General features: G+C 45.3%; 1 protein-coding gene and 2 long non-coding RNA genes across 4 annotated transcripts in view; 2 read left to right on the top strand and 1 right to left on the bottom strand.

The window, feature by feature from the left end:
* The window catches only part of 4930469K13Rik (RIKEN cDNA 4930469K13 gene), a 124,594-nt gene that overhangs the window by 103,447 nt on the left and 2,224 nt on the right, over nucleotides 1–18,923 (top strand). The window lies entirely within an intron of this gene.
* Kcnip1 (Kv channel-interacting protein 1) overlaps nucleotides 1,760–18,923 on the top strand; it is a 364,010-nt gene continuing 346,846 nt past the window's right edge. Inside the window, exon 1 of one of the 2 annotated variants that reach the window (XM_017314753.2) lies at nucleotides 1,760–2,359. In XM_017314753.2, coding sequence (XP_017170242.1) covers nucleotides 2,272–2,359 — 88 coding nt within the window. In that variant the 5' untranslated portion in view covers nucleotides 1,760–2,271. The remainder of the gene's footprint in view (nucleotides 2,360–18,923) is intronic. The other variant, NM_001190886.1, reaches the window with a different exon arrangement.
* Nucleotides 2,332–12,285, bottom strand: Gm51857. Its single transcript, XR_003949539.1, has 3 exons — nucleotides 9,407–12,285; nucleotides 7,863–8,076; nucleotides 2,332–4,406 (listed from the first exon to the last, which is right to left on the bottom strand). It is a non-coding gene; the product is annotated as a predicted gene, 51857 (long non-coding RNA).

The raw sequence follows: 18,923 nt of genomic DNA, 5'->3' as shown, positions 1-18,923 counted from the left end.
TGTAGCTTTGCACACATCCCACAGGTCAGGGCAAGCAGTATATGTTTAAGAATACTGACTGTGAGTGGCATCCTTGTCCAGTGGTGTAGATGTCCTGAGGACAGGGGTGGTAACAGTAGCAGCCCAGAAGCAGGACAATCAGTGGAAACAGCTGCAAAAGCCCTGCAATTAGCACAATAAACTTTAGTGCGAACCATACCAGACACTCCGATGAGCGTGTTCTTTTTTATTTAAACCTTGGAGGCCAAGCAGTAAGGACCAAGAGTAGTGGTGAATCTCAGTGGTTGGCCTGTCTGTATTGAGAGATGCATAGAGAATTGACAAAACATACCTCAGAGTATATGTGTAGGGTGCTTCCAGGAAACATTGGAATGTAGACAGGCCAACGGAGGAGAAAGACTCACAGTGCATATGGCTGACACTGTCCAACAGACAAGGTGCCCCAGATAGAGTGGAAGGTGGAAGACAAAGGATGCTTAATGACACACGCCAGCTCAAGCCTTCTTTAGCAGGGGATGTGTGTGTGCTGCTGACATCAGATACTGGCTTCAGCTTTTGAAAGCAGGCTCCCACCAGCTCTTTCCTGCATTCGGGGAGCTCAGTAAATATTGAACAAGTAAACAAAAGATTAACCATTTACATCTCCAGATACTCTGTGTGTCATAACAGGGGTTTTTAATGCCTCAAGGTAAAGGGTTGATTACATAGCAGTCTGGGAGGCTAAGGCATCAAGCACAATGGGATATTCTCTGTTAGCATCACTGTATAAATGGTACCATAGCACACAGGCAAAGCTGGAGAGATTGGGGGCCTGGAGAAAAGCTTGTAGATTATCTCCCAGGACTCTCCTTGGGTTGATCCCGGTTGGTGTCCCAGGGGTCTGTTTCTTTAAGATTTACTTCGCTACCAGGAGAGACAAGACCAGATGGCACAAAGCCTAAGTTCTGGGGATGATTTGTCTAACATTCTGTCCATTCATGAGCTCTGAGCCAACATATTGCTCTACTTCACGCTACAGGAGAAGGTCACAGAGAGAGGAGCTGGGGCAGAAGAAGAGACCAGATTCAAAGGAGGTGTGCTTTATAACTGCTACCCACATGTAGACTCAGAGCATCCCGAGATGATGCTATGGTTCAGGTCCCCACGGTGACCTTCTGAGTCACCAAGAAAGTGAAGGAGAGCCACTGTGGAGCATTGATATGTCCCGTGAGGTCCCTTCTGTCCCACACAGTCTTTCTTACACAAAATACAAGGCAAAGTAAGTGTTTATTACACAATGGTTGAACTTTACAAAAGGCTTACAGTTTCTGTTCATGGTACTTCACTGTGGTCAACTTACTTAAAGCTCTGTCACCCCTCTATGTCTTTCTGAGGCTAGCTGTGCTGCTTTCCCATCCCCGGGAGGCAGTGTGTACTCACGCATGCTTTGCAGAGACAGAGGCTAGGATTCAGCAGTTCCTTTTGAGATGGGGTCCCTGAAGCCAGGAGATAGCACCACTGGCCGTTCTGAGTCAGGGAAGCACATAGCACCTGCCCTGTGTGGATGCTAGGTTGTTAAACGTGGAGAAAACCTTCTCTCCATCCAAGGTATGCGAACAGCTTCCCCAGGGCAGCTCTCCGCTCAGCCTGGCCTCTCTGGTCCCAGGTTGCCTGCAAACTTTCCAGTGAGTACCTGGGGCAGCTGCGGCTTCCTGCTCTGTGGGGCTTTCTCCTAGATCCAGATCAAGGCTCCAAGAATTGATCTGTTAGATTAAAGGGGAAAGACAGAGTGGAAGAGAGCGTGAGCTGGCAAGTGAGCCTGCTGAGCGCTGGAGCTGTGGGGCCGTGTTTTCTGTGTAGTAGTCCCTCCCTTCTGACTCGAGTATTAATTGCTACATTACCGCTGCCATGTAGGCAAGACTGTCAGCAAAGCCTGGGAGGGCTCCAGCTCCTCCCTCCCTGCTCTGCTCAATTTCACTCGCATGTGGAGTCTTCTCTGAGCCCGAGATACCCTGGCAGTGCTGGCCCAGTCCTGGCAGGTCCCGAGGTGATCCTGTGGCGAGGACTTGAGTGGCCAGAAGGAGGGGGTGGAGAAGGAGGGAGGGCTTGCCCTGCAGGCTCTGGATGCAGCGCTGGACTCACTGCGGAGGCAGCTGTGCCGGAGGAGACTGGTTTCTGGGGTGCATCCATCTCTCAGGGTTCACCTAGGCAGGCTCCAAGGTCCAGAGGCACACGAGGTGTCTACCATCCCTTCTGGGTGCTGACTGCAGAACCTGCCTCCCCTCTGCCGCTATGAGCAGCTGCTCCAAAAGATGCAGACTCGGGTTCGTGAAATTTGCCCAGACCATCTTTAAACTCATCACCGGGACCCTCAGCAAAGGTAGGGAGACTGGCTTCCACTACTGCGCCCTGCTTTGATGTGACCTGACTGGTCACTTTGCCTCGGTGTGCTGAGTGTATCATTCCTGGTGCGCAGTAGTCTTGACTCTAAGAAGGATGAGAAATAAGCGCCTGAGACTAGAGTCCATTGACAACCTGGGCCCTGGCTCTGGGTGGGTGGGCGCCCAGCCAGGGAGCTCAGAAGGCTGTAATTGCCCGGAACTTTAGAAATAGAGTTGGTGATGTGTAGCTGATTGGTTATAGATGGACAGAGGAACGGAACCCTCCCGGAGTCTCGGGAGCAGCTTTGCGTGACTGGAGTTTTAAAAACTTATCCTGGGAGTATGGTGTCTTGTTGATAAGAGAGAGGTTTGATGCAGTGGGCTGAGAGGAATTCTGCCCAGCAGAGATGCTGAAGGAGGCCAGCAGGAGGTGGCCCAGGGGCTGGAGTAGTCATTATGCAGTAACAAACTCAGAACCCTGATCAGTTCAGCAGTCACTGCTGAGGCTGGCCCCATGGGACCCGGGGGTCCTGTGCGCCTGGACTCTGTCCACTGATCTGCTGTCTCACACGACTGTTCCTCCCCATGCATGATTATCTTGCTTCTCCAAGTACTGAAGTGTCAGGAGGTTTTCAGATTTAACTCTCTGTGTGGCCATGGAGGAGAATCAGGAGGACTACACACACATCCTCAGCCCCTAAACACAGCCAACAGCCCTGATAACCCTCCTGGCAAAAAGGAAACAAACTTCTCAGGAACTCCATTCGATATTCCATGCTACGGAGGGTGGGACATGGAGAGGAACTCGGGCAAACTTTCTGGACATAAATTTAAAGGAAGAGCAGCAATGTGTTGCGGTTCTGGTGGCTGGAAAAATCTCTTTAAATATTCATGCCCTCTCAAAGGGAGAATGAGTTTTTTGGGGGGAGGTGGGGGGAAAGAGACGCTGGAATCTGCAGACTCAATATTCAGGGACTGAAGCCCACAGACCCAGGCAATTCGAGGAGGCAAAAGCTCTGGGTGGCCATCTCTCATGACATCGCCCAGATACCCAGCTGCATAGGGTTGGCCGGTGTCCATTGCGTGGCTGGTGTGGGGAGAATCATGAGAGCCTCCTCCCATCTCTCCCTAATCTTACCTTTCAGTGGTCCTTCCAGAACTAGGACATTGTCCTTCCAGGATCCCCTGGGGGACTGAGCATCTAGTGTTGGGGGTTAGGAGGCCTGGAGCTGGGAACAGAACATACACAGAGCACAGCTGCAGCAATGTTCAGTGGCTTCAATTCCAGGAGGAAAAGGCAGGGAGCTGTGACTTAGAGAAGTTCGCTATTTGTCCTCATACATGTGAGTGTGTTCTAGAGCCTCTGGGACTGAGGGACTGACAGGTAAAGTAACATCCTACGCCACCTCCACTCCCCAACGTGTCCCAGAAAGAACTCCAGCCCGGATAGAGGAACGGTTCCACTCTGGTGTTGCCACCTGGCAATGGCCTCTCTGTGGCTCGGTTTTTGTTTGTTTGTTTGGTTGGTTGGTTGGTTAAATCTGTAAAATGAATTCATTTCCTCCTGACTATCTCTGGGTACTGTTGCAAGGGTCCAGGAAATCCACACGTGGACTCCCTTCATGGAATGCTTGGCTGTATCAGGATATCAAGAAGGGGTTCAGGGGCTGAGATGGGTATGCATGTATGGTAGAGGTCTCAGACCCACCCCTCTCTAGTACCAAGGTCAGAAACTCTTTAGATAACTGTAAGTGGGTCTATACCCCAGAGAGTGACGCTGTGCAACAGAGAGGTGAACACGAGAAAGTGAGTCAGCAAAGGGAAGTTTGTATCAAAAGGGCAGTGTGTGTGTGTGTGTGTGTGTGTGTGTGTGTGTGTGTGTGTGTGTGTGTGGTGTAAGAGATACACAGACTTTGCTAGAGAGGAAAGGTTAGTATTTAAGTACGTGAGGATGGAGATATTTTATCAACATTTATGAACTGAGCACCTACCTCCTATGGGCCACACTCAAATAATACACATATTATTTTACAGATGCGAATTTTCCTGCAAGAAAAACAGAGTCTGGTGGGACAAAGATCCCACATGGACCTCACCTAGCTGTCACACTGTGTGCTGATATGTCCACAAACAGGGGTAGGGGCAATAAGCACAGAAGACAGATGCCCAGGCTGACTGAGGGGCTTCTCAAAAAGTAGCTTCTAAGCTGAGGTGGAAAGGCAGGGCTGGGCAGGAGAGGGAGGCTGATGTTGCCAGAGATGTGATCTCTCTAGGTGAAATGGTGATCTCTAAGAAAGCCAGCTGTGGAGAGGCAGGGCACACACATACACACATGCACACACACCTGGTTAGAATCCCAGAAACTAAGATCCACCTGACATAGAAGAGACTTGGCAGGGACTTATATGGGGTACCAGGTAGCTACCCAGCCTTCCTCTGGGCAGCTTCAGTGGAAAATTTCCAGTAGCTAGGGCACAGGGATGTAGCACAGAGCAGGCGGGGAAAGTGGGGGTTGTGTTGGAACTTTACCTATACCCATGGCCTCAGCTCTGCAGAAAGGACTAAGTGTTTACACAGTCCAGGCTCTGATCCAGATACGTGCAGTGAGAGCGGTACTGACGACCCCAGGTATTGGTTAAATATTTGTTAAATCAGGGATGACAAGAGGAGCTGGAGTTGGATCTGGGCAGCTGAGAAAGACCTTCCTGGATAACAGCTTTCCAATGTGCGGCACCACTCCAGGATAGATTTGAACTCCTCACTGTGTGGACACATTATGTTTGCATAACGGTTCCTATTCTGGCTTCTGCTCTCTGCTATTCACTGCACTGAGTTTTAGATTTGCAACAATCCAACTCTCCACAAAAGGATGCATCTCTGTCCTTTCCTGAATTAGGTTATGAAAGCATCCCTCATGCTCCTCTTTCTGGTCCAGGGACCTCTCGCTTCTCGGCATCATTGGGAAAACCTGGGGAATGAGGAACGCTCAAGCCCAGCTCCTCTGCCAGCTCCTGGCCTTTGGTCATCTTCCCTTGATGCCAACACCCACTTTGCCTGGTCTGAGGTACCAACTGGCCTTTACAGAAACAATTGCTCAGGTCTCCCTGCACACGTTTCTCACTGGTTGTAAGTTCTGCCTTCATAGCTCCAATCACAGTTTTGATCTGTGTCTCTCTTATCTGGGGTATTGGAAGGGCTGCCTTGCCCACTAGCTTTATGCTCTATGAGAGCAAACAACACGCTCTTCATTCTCACTGTAGCCAGAGTGACTACAGAGCCTGGCTACACAAAGCCTTCAGGACCCTACCTGGACTTTCATGCAGTCCCAAACATTCTCAGAGAGTAGCCAGGCAAGCAGATGTTTGGCACTCTGCCTCCTTCAGTGCCTCCTTCAGGGGGTAGTTTTAGATATCTTTTCTGTGATATGCTTTTGCTTTAAAAAAACAAAAACAAAACAAACAAAATCCCAGCAAGATCCCAAGCTCGGCATGGTGATACATGCCCAAAGAGTCTGCCTATCCAGGGGCTGAGCCTGTGCGGGGGCTGTGGCATGGGAATGGCTTGACCATGGGAACTGGAAGTCAACCTGGGCAACACAGGAAGACCCTGGCTCAAAAACAAGTAATTATAAAATAGCAACAACAAGAATAATGCTGTCACAAACCACAAATGCAATGGGAGGCACCAGACTGGGGCATCCCAGTAGCCTCCACACTGTCAGAAAAGCCTTGGGCTAGATCTCTCACTTCTGCCCAAAGTTTCTTAATTAATAAAGTGGAATCATTACCCTTTGTTACTGTAACAGTTAATATGGGTGAATGTGGCTGTTAGTAACATTCTGTACCTTGGGACTGTGAGAACTCAGAGACACCCTCTCTCTTAATCTCTAGTTCACTGTTGTCCAGGGGACTGACTGCAATCCCCTGAGAATAGTGTGTGATAGCACTGGGTAATAGTTAATCTCCTCAAGCTTGCTTTCCAAAGGGCATTCCCAGGACAGAAATATTACTTCTTTTTTAAAAATTTTATTTCACTTAGTGGTGTGTGTGTGTGTGTGTGTGTGTGTGTGTGTGTGTGTGTGTGTGTGTTTCTGTTGCTATTGCTGTTGTAGTTGATGATGATGATGATATGTGCATGACACACGTGTTAAGGCCAGAGGGCAACTTGCAGGATTCAGTTTCTTCTTTTCACCACATGGGTCCCAGGATCCACCTCGTCATTAGGATTCTGACAAATGTCTTTATCTACAGAGCCTTTCTCTTGCCCATCAGACAATACCTGAGTACCTCTCTTACTTTCAGACCTTTCTCGGAGGTAAGAACACAGCTCTTGGGCTGAAGAGATAGATACTTCAACTGGGAAAGTCCTTGCCACGCAAGCAGGAGGGCCTGAGTTTAGATTTCCCCGGAAGTTGGGCATGGTGGCTTATGTCTATAATCACAACCCCAGGGAGGTGGCGACAAGAAGATCCTTGGGACTTGTCTAGCTGGACGGGTGAGCTCCAGATTCTGTGAGAGAACTTGGCTCCCAAAACAAAGCAGAAAACAATTGAGAAAAATATTAGCTGTCAGTCAACCTATGACCTACACACACACACACACACACACACACACACACACACACACACACACACACGCAGGGTGATGCTGAGTGACTCCCACAACCTGGCTAGCGCCAACTATATAGGCTTAGCCTCTGGTTGCCTGCTAGGACAGACCCGGGGACTGGGGTAGCTTCTTCTCTTTCTTCATTCCTAGCCCTTGACAGAGAACTAGGGAGCCAATGTGGTACAGGCCACACTCTGAATGGGGAGGTTCAAAGCACCACCTTTTGTGCAATGTAACTACTTTCCCACCCAAAGCAAGGATAGCAAAGTCACAGTAAGCAGGAGGAGAGCTTAGAGTAACCCAGGAGAGCATATAACACCTCGATCCAGGCCACCCATGAGGCAATGGGACAAGAGGGGTTTGTGGGAGCTGAGATCTGTGTCAAGGACAAAGTCTTGTTTTCAATTTCTTCTTCCTTAATTCTCCATGTTCTACTCCATGCACGGAAAGACTTTACTATAGACCCACTGAAGACATGCTGTTCCCCCACATCTCCTCTCTACTGGGTCCCAGGTCCTCACAAGCTCGACCTTGGACCTGGTATGGGTTCTGCCTCAGGCCAGTTGGGCTTGCACCCCAATTTTGTTGTTCACCAGCTGTGTGAGTGAAGGATACACGGTCCCCAAGTGAGGAAAGGTCCTTGCTTTTGATCTGAGAATAGCAAGGCCAACCAAGCATGTTTTTGTTTTGGTTTTTGTTTTGGTTTTTACTGAGGATCGTGAAGTAAGGACAAGCAGATAGTAGGGCAGATGTCCACCTCACAGCTGCAGAGGTCGAAGGGTGAGTCCTCCCTTTACTTCTGTGCATCTTCCTTGCCTGTCTTTAATTCAAAGCCTGGAAGTAGGAATTGCCATCCCTGCTTAACCAGATAAGGAAACTGATTAGGTAAAACTACCTGGCCCAGCTGGAAAGTGGTAGAGCTGGCACTAGACACCAGGTCCCATGGAGCCAAAGCAGGCGCATTCTTCTTCACTCATGAAGCTGTAGAAGCCCCACCAAGCTGCTCCTCATCCTGTCAGCAGAGAGTCCTCCACCCCAGCTTCCTATTCATTGTGCCAGTGAGTCTGTTGAGAATTGTTGTAGCAGCTGGATCTCTTCAGGGAAGCCACCTGCATTAAAGGAGTTGTGACAAATCTCAGGAGACATGACTTGAATTAAAGAACAGGCTTTAAAAGAAAATTATATATATGTATATATATATACATATATATGCATATATACATGTGTGTGTAAATATGTGTGTATATGTATATGTATATATATATATATATATATATATATATATATATATATATATATAATCATCCAAACAACTTCCTCTTTTTATAGAGAAACTATGAAAGGTACTCTTATCTGTTGAGAAACAGGCATGGTTTGTAGGTCATCTGGCTCTGGCCTTGAGTTAGGAGCTGGAACTTGCCTGAGAATTCGATGACCTCTTGAGATCTGTGAGATATGATGATGACATCTACCATAGGAAAGACACTGCCTCTTTCTTAGGAAGCTTAACTTGGGCTCTTCCTCTTATGAGTGGAACAGAGTTTCTACCAACCACCACACTCGTATTAGTTCATTGTCCCAGCAGTGTGGGATAAGCCTGAATTATAGCCATGTTAGACAGCCCCACGTCCTGTGTCCCAGGTTCTCCACAGTGTTGATGCCCTGCCATACAGAAAGCTCACCCACTGAGGCTCCTGGCCTTACCCAGATGCCAGGCTCAGATCAAAACTACTACAATGAGATCTATACTTGCTTTGACTCTGCCCACACCCAGTAGCTTTTGTTCTGTCAGGTTCCCCACCCTTGCTCCTGGACAACAGGTCCATCACCACACTGACCCATTTCAACTGGTCAGGTGCTCGCTTGAGTCTCCATTGTCAGATGAAAGTCAAACTCCCACCACCTGCCAAAGCTGGCTTTCTAAATCACTGATTCTCAACCTGTGGGCCATGACCCTTTTAGGGGTCAAATGACTCTTTTATAGGGGTCACAGATCAGATATCTTACATATCAGATATTTACATTATAATTCATAACAGTAGCAAAATTATAGTTACCAAGTAGCAATGAAATAATTTTATGGTTGGGGGTCACCATAATATGAAGAACTGTATTAAAGGGTCACAGCATTAGGCAAGTTGAGAACCACTGCTCTGAAGTTTCCTGGCCTCCCTCCTTGATAACCCTAATACCAAGCAAGAATAATTTGTTCAGAGATGCTTAGCCTGGCAATGCTGCACAGACATCCTATTAACTTCAGGACCACGGGGGAGCAGCTAGTTTGTTCCAAATTAAAAGTAGCTGGAAATGGCCCTTATACAGCATGAGGGCACCGAGGGCTATAATGCGGGAACAATGAAGAATGGAGCAAACCAGGTGTTGTTTGGCCCTCTGAAGCCCTGAGGCCCAAAGCCCCCTTTCCTCCATTATAGCCCTCACCTTCCCCAATCTTGTTAGGGCTCTGGGATCTTCCCTGAGCTCTTCTGTCAACCCGGACTCCAAAGGCAGAGCAGTGCTGTTTTAACCATAGAAGAACACAAGGTATAAAGAAAGACACACAGAGCCAATGCCAGACAACTGGGTTCAAATCTGCCAAGTCTGACAGAACTTCCCTGGGCAAGCCACTCACCATTTGAACCCCTTCTTCCTTTATACAATGAAGCCAGTGATGCCCATGTCTGAGACAGCATATAACACACACACACACACACACACACACACACACACACACACACACACTGCCTGGCATATAGCAGGGTCCTGGTAAAGCTCAAGAGGGCCATTTTTCTTGCCTCACGTGCTTCAGCTCTGTCTAATAGCAAGAAGATGGGAGGCCAAACATGGGAGAAAAATTGGTAATGAGCCAGGTCCTCCTTCTGGCTCCAAGCTCCATACTACCAAAGTCTTTTAAGCCATCCCCAATTGATGGCTTGTTCTCTAATTGAGAGTTTGTCAATGGCTGAACAGATTCCCCACACAGACCTTCTACTTGTGATAGTAGATACCTCAAGTACTTACATGAGAGTTGAGCAATGACAACTTGGTAGGGAGAGTATCAGTACCCTTTCATGACATCCCTTTTTGAAGTCTGTCTTGTCTTTGTCTGTTTCTCAGCACCCCAAATCCACAGACTTCCTACCCTAGGTGCTGAAGTTTGACAAGTGATAAGGTAGCATGCCTTTGATGAGGTTGGGTGTCAAGATCATGGCCCCTATCTTGTACCCATCTGAGTTTTCCTCATGCTCTGTCTACTCTGGGCTTCCTGGCAGCAGTCTGCACTGGTTGTCCATGTGGCTGTCTATTGCTGTGCCTGCAGCGATGCCCATTACAGCTCAGCTGGGGTCATGATCTCCCCATTGTCTATCTACACCCCAATCTGAAGAACCTAGTGCCTGAGGACCACACAGATGATATGGAAACTAAGGAGATCTTATCAAAGGAGAAAGCAGTGGTGGGGATATAGTAGAGACTCCTGGACCAGTTGGGGGAAAGAAAGAAGCCAAGACCCCAGGGGAAACTCAAGAGTGACCATGCTTCTGAAATCCGCAGACCTGCAGTCTGGAGGCGGAAGAAAGCCTTCTTCCTCTGTTAGGATAGGGGGAGAAAGACTGTGAACATCAGCCAGTTCTCTGCCTGCATGACTGAGACTGCATTTTGTGTCCTTTGGAGTTCCAAGAGCAACAACTTTGGAATCAGACATGATCATGAATCCAAATTGTCACATTTTCTTAGACCTTGTGCTGCTGTACTGAATGGCCCCAACTGATTGGCTGTGAGTCATTTAGTTCTCCATTCTAGAGTTGGAATTCTGAGATGGAGGTGACCCACAGTGCTGTTAGGTCTTCTCTTCTGTTGTTTGTGCGCTGACATCAATGGACAGAGGAGATGGCCGATAGTTTCGTTTATAAAGGCTCCACTTTCATGACTTAATCCCCTCCAAAGACTTACCCTAAAATCCCATCTGCAATTCTGAAAATGATGCACTTTCATTCTTTCAATAAAACTACACTGTGTGTGTGTGTGTGTGTGTGTGTGTGTGTGTGTGTGTGCGCACGCACGTGCGCATTGGCATATATATGACATGAAGTAGATGTTGGTCTATCTGATCAAAAAAAGGGACTAGAAAGAGAGGGGAGGGAGAAGTAGAGTGTACAGGAGGGATGAATGTGGTCAAACTACATGATAGAGTTCAAATGTCTGCATAAAGCCCACTACTGTGTACAGCTTATGTATGCCAATAAATATAAATCAACAATATTTCAGAGACCCCAGCACTAAATACTCCCACAATGACTTCATAGAGTTGCATCATGTGATTTTTTTTTTGATGAGAAGATAAATCTCTCTCTGTTTCACTAAATAGCAGCTTCCCTATGCTTGGCCTCCATGTGTTCATCTCCCAAATGAAGGAACTTCTGGTTTCAAAGAACTGTTCCAGATTTGGGATTGGGATTTAGTATGTAACACCTACACGTGAAGCAAAGATTGTACATGAGCTCTGCACTCAATGTGCCCATGAGCTCTGCACCCAACAACGCCCACTGTTTCATCCACCATCTTACCATGCACAAGAACCTCAAAGGTGGAGAGCTCACCTGAGCCCCATTTACAGAAATGGAGGGAGCAGCAGTGTCAACAGGCCAGACCCCCAGGAGCTCCCTGGAACTGGACCATCAACCAAAGAGTACACATGGATCGACCCATGGCTCTGGCCACATATGTGGCAGAGGATGGCTTTGTTGGACATCAGTGGTAGGAGATACCCTTGGGCCTGAGGTAGTTCGATGCCTCAGTGTAGGGAAATGTCAGGGCGGGAGGACAGGAGTGGGTGGGTGGAGGAGCACCCTCATAGAGGCAGGGAAAGCGGGGAATGGGATAGGGGTTTCTGAAGGGGAGACCTAGAAAGGGGAGAACATTTGAAATGTAAATAAAGAAAATAACCCCATATTTTCTAGATATTAAATTCCAAAGGCTAATTTAAAAAAAACAAACAAAAACAAAAACATAAATGGAGACCTAAGCTGCAGAAACAAGAAGGGTATTGCAACTTAGATATAAAATGCCCTCAATGACTCCAGTGTTGAAGGCTTTGTCCACAGCCAGCACATCTAGTCATTAGGAAGTGGGTAGTTAACTACATCGATGGATTAAACCATGGGTAGATTCCATACTTTAATGGAATTAGTAGGGTGGTAGTGGAAGGAATGAGGTTAATGGAGATACAGATCTGAAAGGTTTATCTTGTTCCAGCCTCTCTCTCTCTCTCTCTCTCTCTCTCTCTCTCTCTCTCTCTCTCTCTCTCTCGCTCACACACACACACACACACACACACACCACATACACACACAGATCACACACTCACAACACCACACACACAGACACCACAAACATAAACACACACACACCATTACCACACCACATGCACATACCACACACACACCACCACCACCACACCGCACAACACCACACATACACAACACACACAGATACCACAAAAACACATATCACACACACTATGCACAAACACAGACACCACACATATACACACCACAGACATCAAACACACACCACATACACACACACACACACACACACACACACACACACACATTTTAGAGAAGGCAAGAGGCAACGTACAGGCTTACTTTGGAATCTGGAGTTTTGCTGTCAAGAGCTTCATTGAGACTGAAGAATCACATTTTCAGAGAAGGCTGCCAGCCTCCAGTCCTGAGCTCTCAACACCATTACTTACAGGTTGGTTTCAGTCAAATAACAGAAAGTGAGGGAAAATTGGCCAAGCAGTCAGAACTTCAGGGAGAAGGGAGAAAACACCACTCAGCAAGTATTTCCAGCTGGGAGTCCAGTCTGACCAATTTTCATTCCATGCTTAGATGAAGTTGTTTGGTGGAAGAGAAATAAGCAAGAACCAGTAGGGAGATAGAACCCTGGAGCTTTTCTCAAAGAGGCTGGGGTTAGCCTATCTCACATTTTTTATGTAATCTTTTGATTAACCTGGGTCAGTTTGAGTGACAGTTCTCAAACCTCCCGTGCTTAGCCGGCCAAACCAAGTCCACAGGCTTGCTTCTCAGTATCTGCACACATCAGCTTGGAACTGTCGCTCAGTGTTCGGGATATCTCTAAGTCATGAGGCATATTGGATTTGCAGAGATTCACAGATGTGCTGGTGAGTTCTGCTCACCACTCACAAGAATTGGACTGGTGGCCTGCTATTCCAAGTGTGACAGAAACAAGAGGAATGACAATTGCTCCTGTGGCTTTAGAAGGAACTTAACTCCAGTTCCCCTTGGGAGCTTTCTGTTCTTATCGGCCATGCCTGGAAGCTTGGAGCACTTGCCAATGTCACATAGAAGATCAGAGCTGTGACTTGTTTTAGAGGAACAGACTTCTGTTGTAGATTAAACAGTGCCCCCTCATAAAATTCACATTCTGAAGTTTTAACCCGCCAATGTGGTTATATTTGGAGAAGGGACCTTGAACGAAGTATTTAATGAGGTCACTCAGGCACCAGCCCTGATCCCATGGGACTGCTGCCCTTATCAAAAGAGCCAGCCTCATTCATGAAGTCTCCTGGCAGAACAATCACACACTCTACAAACTGAAAGCTGGACCCAGGAGAGTATCTGCCAGCCCCTGATGGCGTCAGTCTCCCAGGGCACCATGACGTAGACAAAGAGCAGGTGAGAGACATTGTCTCCATGATGACTGCATCTTAGACTTTGGAGTACAAACATGCTCCTGAGAGCCTGAGATGGCTATGAGAGAGCAAAGTCAAGGCCATGATTGCACAGTCAAGATAGCTCTACTATCAGCCTCCTTGGTACAGGGAAACTGAGGACAAAACAAGCTAGCTCCTTGAGCTACGTGCCCTCAAGGCAGAGCCTTCTCCAAAAGGTGCCTGGGGTGTGGGGATAGTATGACTTGGCTCCTCCCACAAATGGTAGCTCTCCAGAAGACTCTTCATACCTCAGACACAGCAACCACCCCACCCAACTCCAGTCATCGAACTTACCTGAGAAGGGACTCCCAAGTTCCCCTTCCCTGGACTCTTTCCTTACATGCCAGGCCTACAGGTGACTCTTTGGTTAGACTGGAAGCCTGTGGTCTGGCAGGGGCCATGTCTTGTTACTTAGGGATGCTCATCAGTCAACACAAGGTCTGGCACAGGGGAGCTCAGAGGATGGGGAGAGGGACAGAAAAGGAGGGGGAGAGAGGGAAAAGGAGAAAAGGGGAGAAAGTCATTAGACCTTTCTACTTAAATGGACACCTGTGACCTCTGCTGACCCCTCAGAAAGCCATAGCCAATCTTCCTGTCTCCTAACTTCACTATTTCTCTTAGAAGTTCCTGACTGGAACCATGAGTCATCTCCTGTCTGCCACTTTAGCCTTTTTTTCCCAGAATCATCCCTGAACTCCAGTGCTACCACTTCTCTCAGCTCTGCCTAAGCAGCCCTAGTCCTTTCCATTTCTCTCTTCCCCCACCACTACCAGACAAAGCCTGGGCCAGACAGGAGACTGTTCATCCAACTTTAATCAGGCACTGTCTCCTAGGCTTACCACAAGACGTGTACTGCATGTTGACCAGCATTCAGAGGTGTCTACCATAATATTGTCACATTGTTTAAGGGAAAGTTAGAGATGATCTAAACGTCAGTAAAACAAACTAGTGCTTAACATGTATTTTGTTTCACCTCTGAACATAGACTTCGACAACAGAACTTATGGAACTGCAGAGTGTGAAGCCCAGTGGAGAGCTATAGGTAAAAATCCCTTGTAGCACGTGTTTCCAATCAGTGAACAGATGTGCATGTGGGAAATGTGTATTAGAAAAGAAACGAGCTAAATTAACCTAAGTTCTAGTTGGGAGTGGGAGTTATTTGAAGTTCATTTTTATATAGCCAGAGTTCTTTCCTATTTGTGTCCCTGTTAATTACACATCTTGTCTTATTGCTCTAACTAAGACTTCAAGTACTCTATTGAACAAAAGTAAAGAAAGGGAAGGATCCTGTCTTATTCCTGATTTTCGAGGAGGTGCTTTGAGTTTTTCTGCATTTAGAGTGATGTTGGATCTAGGCTCACTCTTTTCTTAGCTTCCTCGGGTTTTTATGAAAAGAGGCTGGACTTTGTCCAAGGCCTTTCTTTACCTAGCAATATGATCATATAATTTCTGTCCTTCAATCTATGTCTACATTGAAACCATCTTTGATCTCTGGAATAAATGGAACTTGATCATGATGAATGATCTTTTGATGTATCATTGAGTTTGATTTGTAAGAATTTTACTACTAATAATAATAATTTTACATTCATGTTCATCAGGCAGATTTGCTGATAATTTTCCTTTCGGTTATGTCCAGATCCAGTTTGATTATCGGGATAATCCTGATTTCATAAAATGAGCTTGGTGGCATTCCCTTCTTTTCTGTTTTGTAGAAGAATTTAAAAAGCATTGATATTAATTTTTCTTTAAAGACTTTTTAGAATTCATCTGTGAAATACTCCCCCGCCCCAGGCCTGGGCTTTACAGTTAGGAGACAATTTTATTACTGATTTAAATTTACAGCTTGCAATATATCTGTTGAAGTGCTTTAAGTCCTGTTGGCTGACATTAGTAGGTTAGTCTAGAAATATGTTCATTTCTTTTAGGTTTTCAGATTTATATGAAAGTGGCTTTGCAGAGTATGCGCTAATGAGCTTCTACATTTCATTGGTACTTGTTATATGGTTTTCCCTTTCATCTCTAATTTAATTAATTGGGGTCTTTTTTTTGTGGAAGTTTAACTAAGGCTTTGTGAGGTCTTGTTTATTTATTATTTTTTTCAAGAACTCTTTGTTTGATGGTTCTTTGTTGTGTTATTTTCATTTCTGTTTCATTAATTTCTGCATTGGTGTTTCTTATTTCTTTCCATACACTGATTACGGGTTTAGCTTCATAATGTTCTCAGACACTGGGTGCATCATTAAGTTGCTTGTTCGAGATCATTTGATTTTTAAAATATATAGCTATAAAATTCACTCATAAAACTGTTTTCATGGGAAGTCACAGGTCCTGCTATGTTGTATTTTCATCATTATTTGATTCTACAAGTTTTACATTTTCCTTCCTGATTTCTTTAATAACCCATTAGTTAACTTTAAATAGTGTCTTCTTAAGTCTCCAAGGATTTCAATATTTTTTGTAGTTTCTCTTCTAGTTGATGTCCTATCTTGTTTTGTTGTGATCAGATAAGATATGTGAAATCATTTTAATTTTCTTGTCTCTGTTAGGAAATGATTCATGTTCTAAAATATGGTTCAATTTAGAGAAAATTCTATGGGCTTCAGAAAAATATTGTGTATTCTGTAGTACTTGGGTATAATATTCTGTAGATGCTATTAAATCCATTTAATCTGTGATATCATTTAGCTCTGGGAAGATTTTGTTTGTTTGTTTGTTCGTATGCTTGTCTGTTGTTCTGACTGACCAGTCTGCTATTAAGGGTGGATTATTGTAGTCACTCATAAAAAAATATTTTTTGAGGTCAGTCAGTGCCTTTCCAGCAAGTAGTGTTTGCTTTATAAAGCTGACTACACTGAGTTTGATGTGTGTAGGTTTAGAAATTTAGGAGGTTTTTTTCCCCTTACATTATCTTTGTCTCTTTTACTTTAGTTGGACATCTAGTTTGTGAAATACTAGTATAACTATACCTGGTTTTTTTTTTTCAGTTCAATTTGATTGGAATACCTTTTTCCAACCTCTCACCCTAAGGCTTCCTTGTCTTTGGCAATAAGGTACATTTCTTAAAGATAACTAACAGTTAGGTCCTATTTTCTATGCAACCTGCTGTTGTGTGTCTTATAATCAGAGAACAGGAACCATCACGAGTTGCTAGTGAAAGGTATGTGCTAATTTCCGTTGCTTTGTTGTTTTCATATTGGTTGGTGCTTTACTAACCCTTAGTTGCTTTTCTATTTTGGTGCAATTTATTCTTCCCTGTGACCTCATGGGTGTGTTTATATTTCTCTTCAGTGTGTAAGATTCCTTCTGTATCTTCTGTAATCATAGAGTCTTCTAGTTTGTGTTTAACAGAAAGTCTTCCATTTTCTTCTATCATTAGGAGTAGCTTTGCTGTGTATAATCATCAAGGCTGGCAGTTATTGTCTTTCAGATCTTGAAATACATCATTTCATGCCCTGATGGCTCTTAGAGTTTCTCTTCAGAAATCTCTATATTTTGATGAATTTGTCTTTATATGTGACTTGGAGTTTCTCTTCTGTCATTTTCCATATTCTTTCTTTGTTCCATATTAATAGTGCTTTAACTAAAGCATAATGTGTTTATGTCTTTGCTGTGTTGTCGGTTTGGAGTTCTAAGACCCTTTGGTCTGGTAGCCATCTCTCTCCCTGGATCTGGGAAATTCTCTGCTATAATCTTGTTAAATATATGCTGTCCACTCTATGTAAGAGTTGGTCTGGTCTTCCCAGCCCAAACCATGACATCAGTCTGTCCCTCTTACATGCATATTTTATTCAGACAAATTGATCTCTGTGTCCTGGGTTTTATATTTGTGAATTTAATTCTCAAATTATATACAGATATTCACATATACACACATGAACACACACAGAGACAGACAGACAGACAGACAGAGAAGAGGGGAGTTACATAGAGGGAAAGAGAGTCACAGAAAGCCAGAGAGTGCAATTCTAGTAAAGAACTGATAATCTCTGAATCAGGAAAAGCGCTACACATGCTAATAACCCCCGACATAGTCAGACATTTTCAAATCTGAAAGTTGATGGAAATAAGAGTATACTAGAGTATAAAGTTCAAAGGCAAAGGCTCTGTAGAAATTACCTGAGTTTCAATCCCAGTTCTGTACAAGGTAGTGACCTCAAGCAAGCAACTTACTTTCTAAGCCTTGGGCTCTTCATCAGTAAAGATCCCAGGGATAATGAAAGCCTTAGTCTATCTGTTTCTCACAGTTGCCCACAGGATGCAATGAAGTGTTCAGAGCTTGGTGAAGAAGCTGGAAAGCCCCAACCACTGCAAAATATCAGCATCACTGTTCAAGACAAGTAGACAAAGATGGAATCCTGTATCCGAGTCCATTCAGTGTCCTTTTCTACCTCTCAGTGCTGCTCAGCACCAGATGACTAAGTGCTGTGGCTTTGGAATGTTTTGCCTGCATGAGTCTTCCATCGATGGACCATGAACACTACAACATGGAGCCAGGTCCAATTGTTGCCCATATTCCTAGATCCTGTCATAGCACTTGGCAGAAAAAGTGGCTAATGGGCACATAAAGCTTCAAATGAGAAACTCCAAGAGTTCAGCCTAAATAGCAAAGGAAGTTCTTTCATTGGGTAAAAGCTTGCAATTTTGCTGAGGCAGCCACTCCATTCCCATGGGCTCCCTCCAGATAAGGCATCACATTGATAAATTAGCTGTGGATAGAGGCATCCCGCAGGTGGCATGGAAATGCAATTTAATTTCCAATTAAGCCTGATTTCTAGGCCAAGGGATTTGGCTGCCTCACACTGGGAAGATTATTTTGTCCAGACCTATCATTATTATGGGTAACGATTCTGCCATGAAGTGGACTTTCAGAGCAAAAGTCCTTTGATTCTTGAGATGTTGTGATGGCAGAAGTGTGGGTTCCAAGGGCAAAACTGCCTTCCTTCAAGATCTAAGTTTATCAGGGGATCGTCAAGAACGTTTAAGCACAGACAGTCCATTGACATTTTTAAGTGAACAGGGAAAGAAAGATGGGCATGGCAGTCCTTAGTCATACTCTCAAGAAAGATGATTGCTAGTGAGAAGGGGGTGACAATGGAGAGTCCTCAGAGCTCTCAACAGAAAATAATCTGCATGGTTGGAGTGTGGAGGCTGGCTTGCTAGAACAAAGCAAACGTTTGCAGAACATCTTCAATGCACCAGGCATCCTGGCTGACTATT

The sequence above is a fragment of the Mus musculus genome, chromosome 11, assembly GCF_000001635.26.
Source record: "Mus musculus strain C57BL/6J chromosome 11, GRCm38.p6 C57BL/6J".
Classification (NCBI taxonomy): Eukaryota; Metazoa; Chordata; class Mammalia; order Rodentia; family Muridae; genus Mus; species Mus musculus.
Note: the sequence above shows the minus strand (reverse complement) of the source record. Positions and strands in the feature narration are given on the sequence as shown.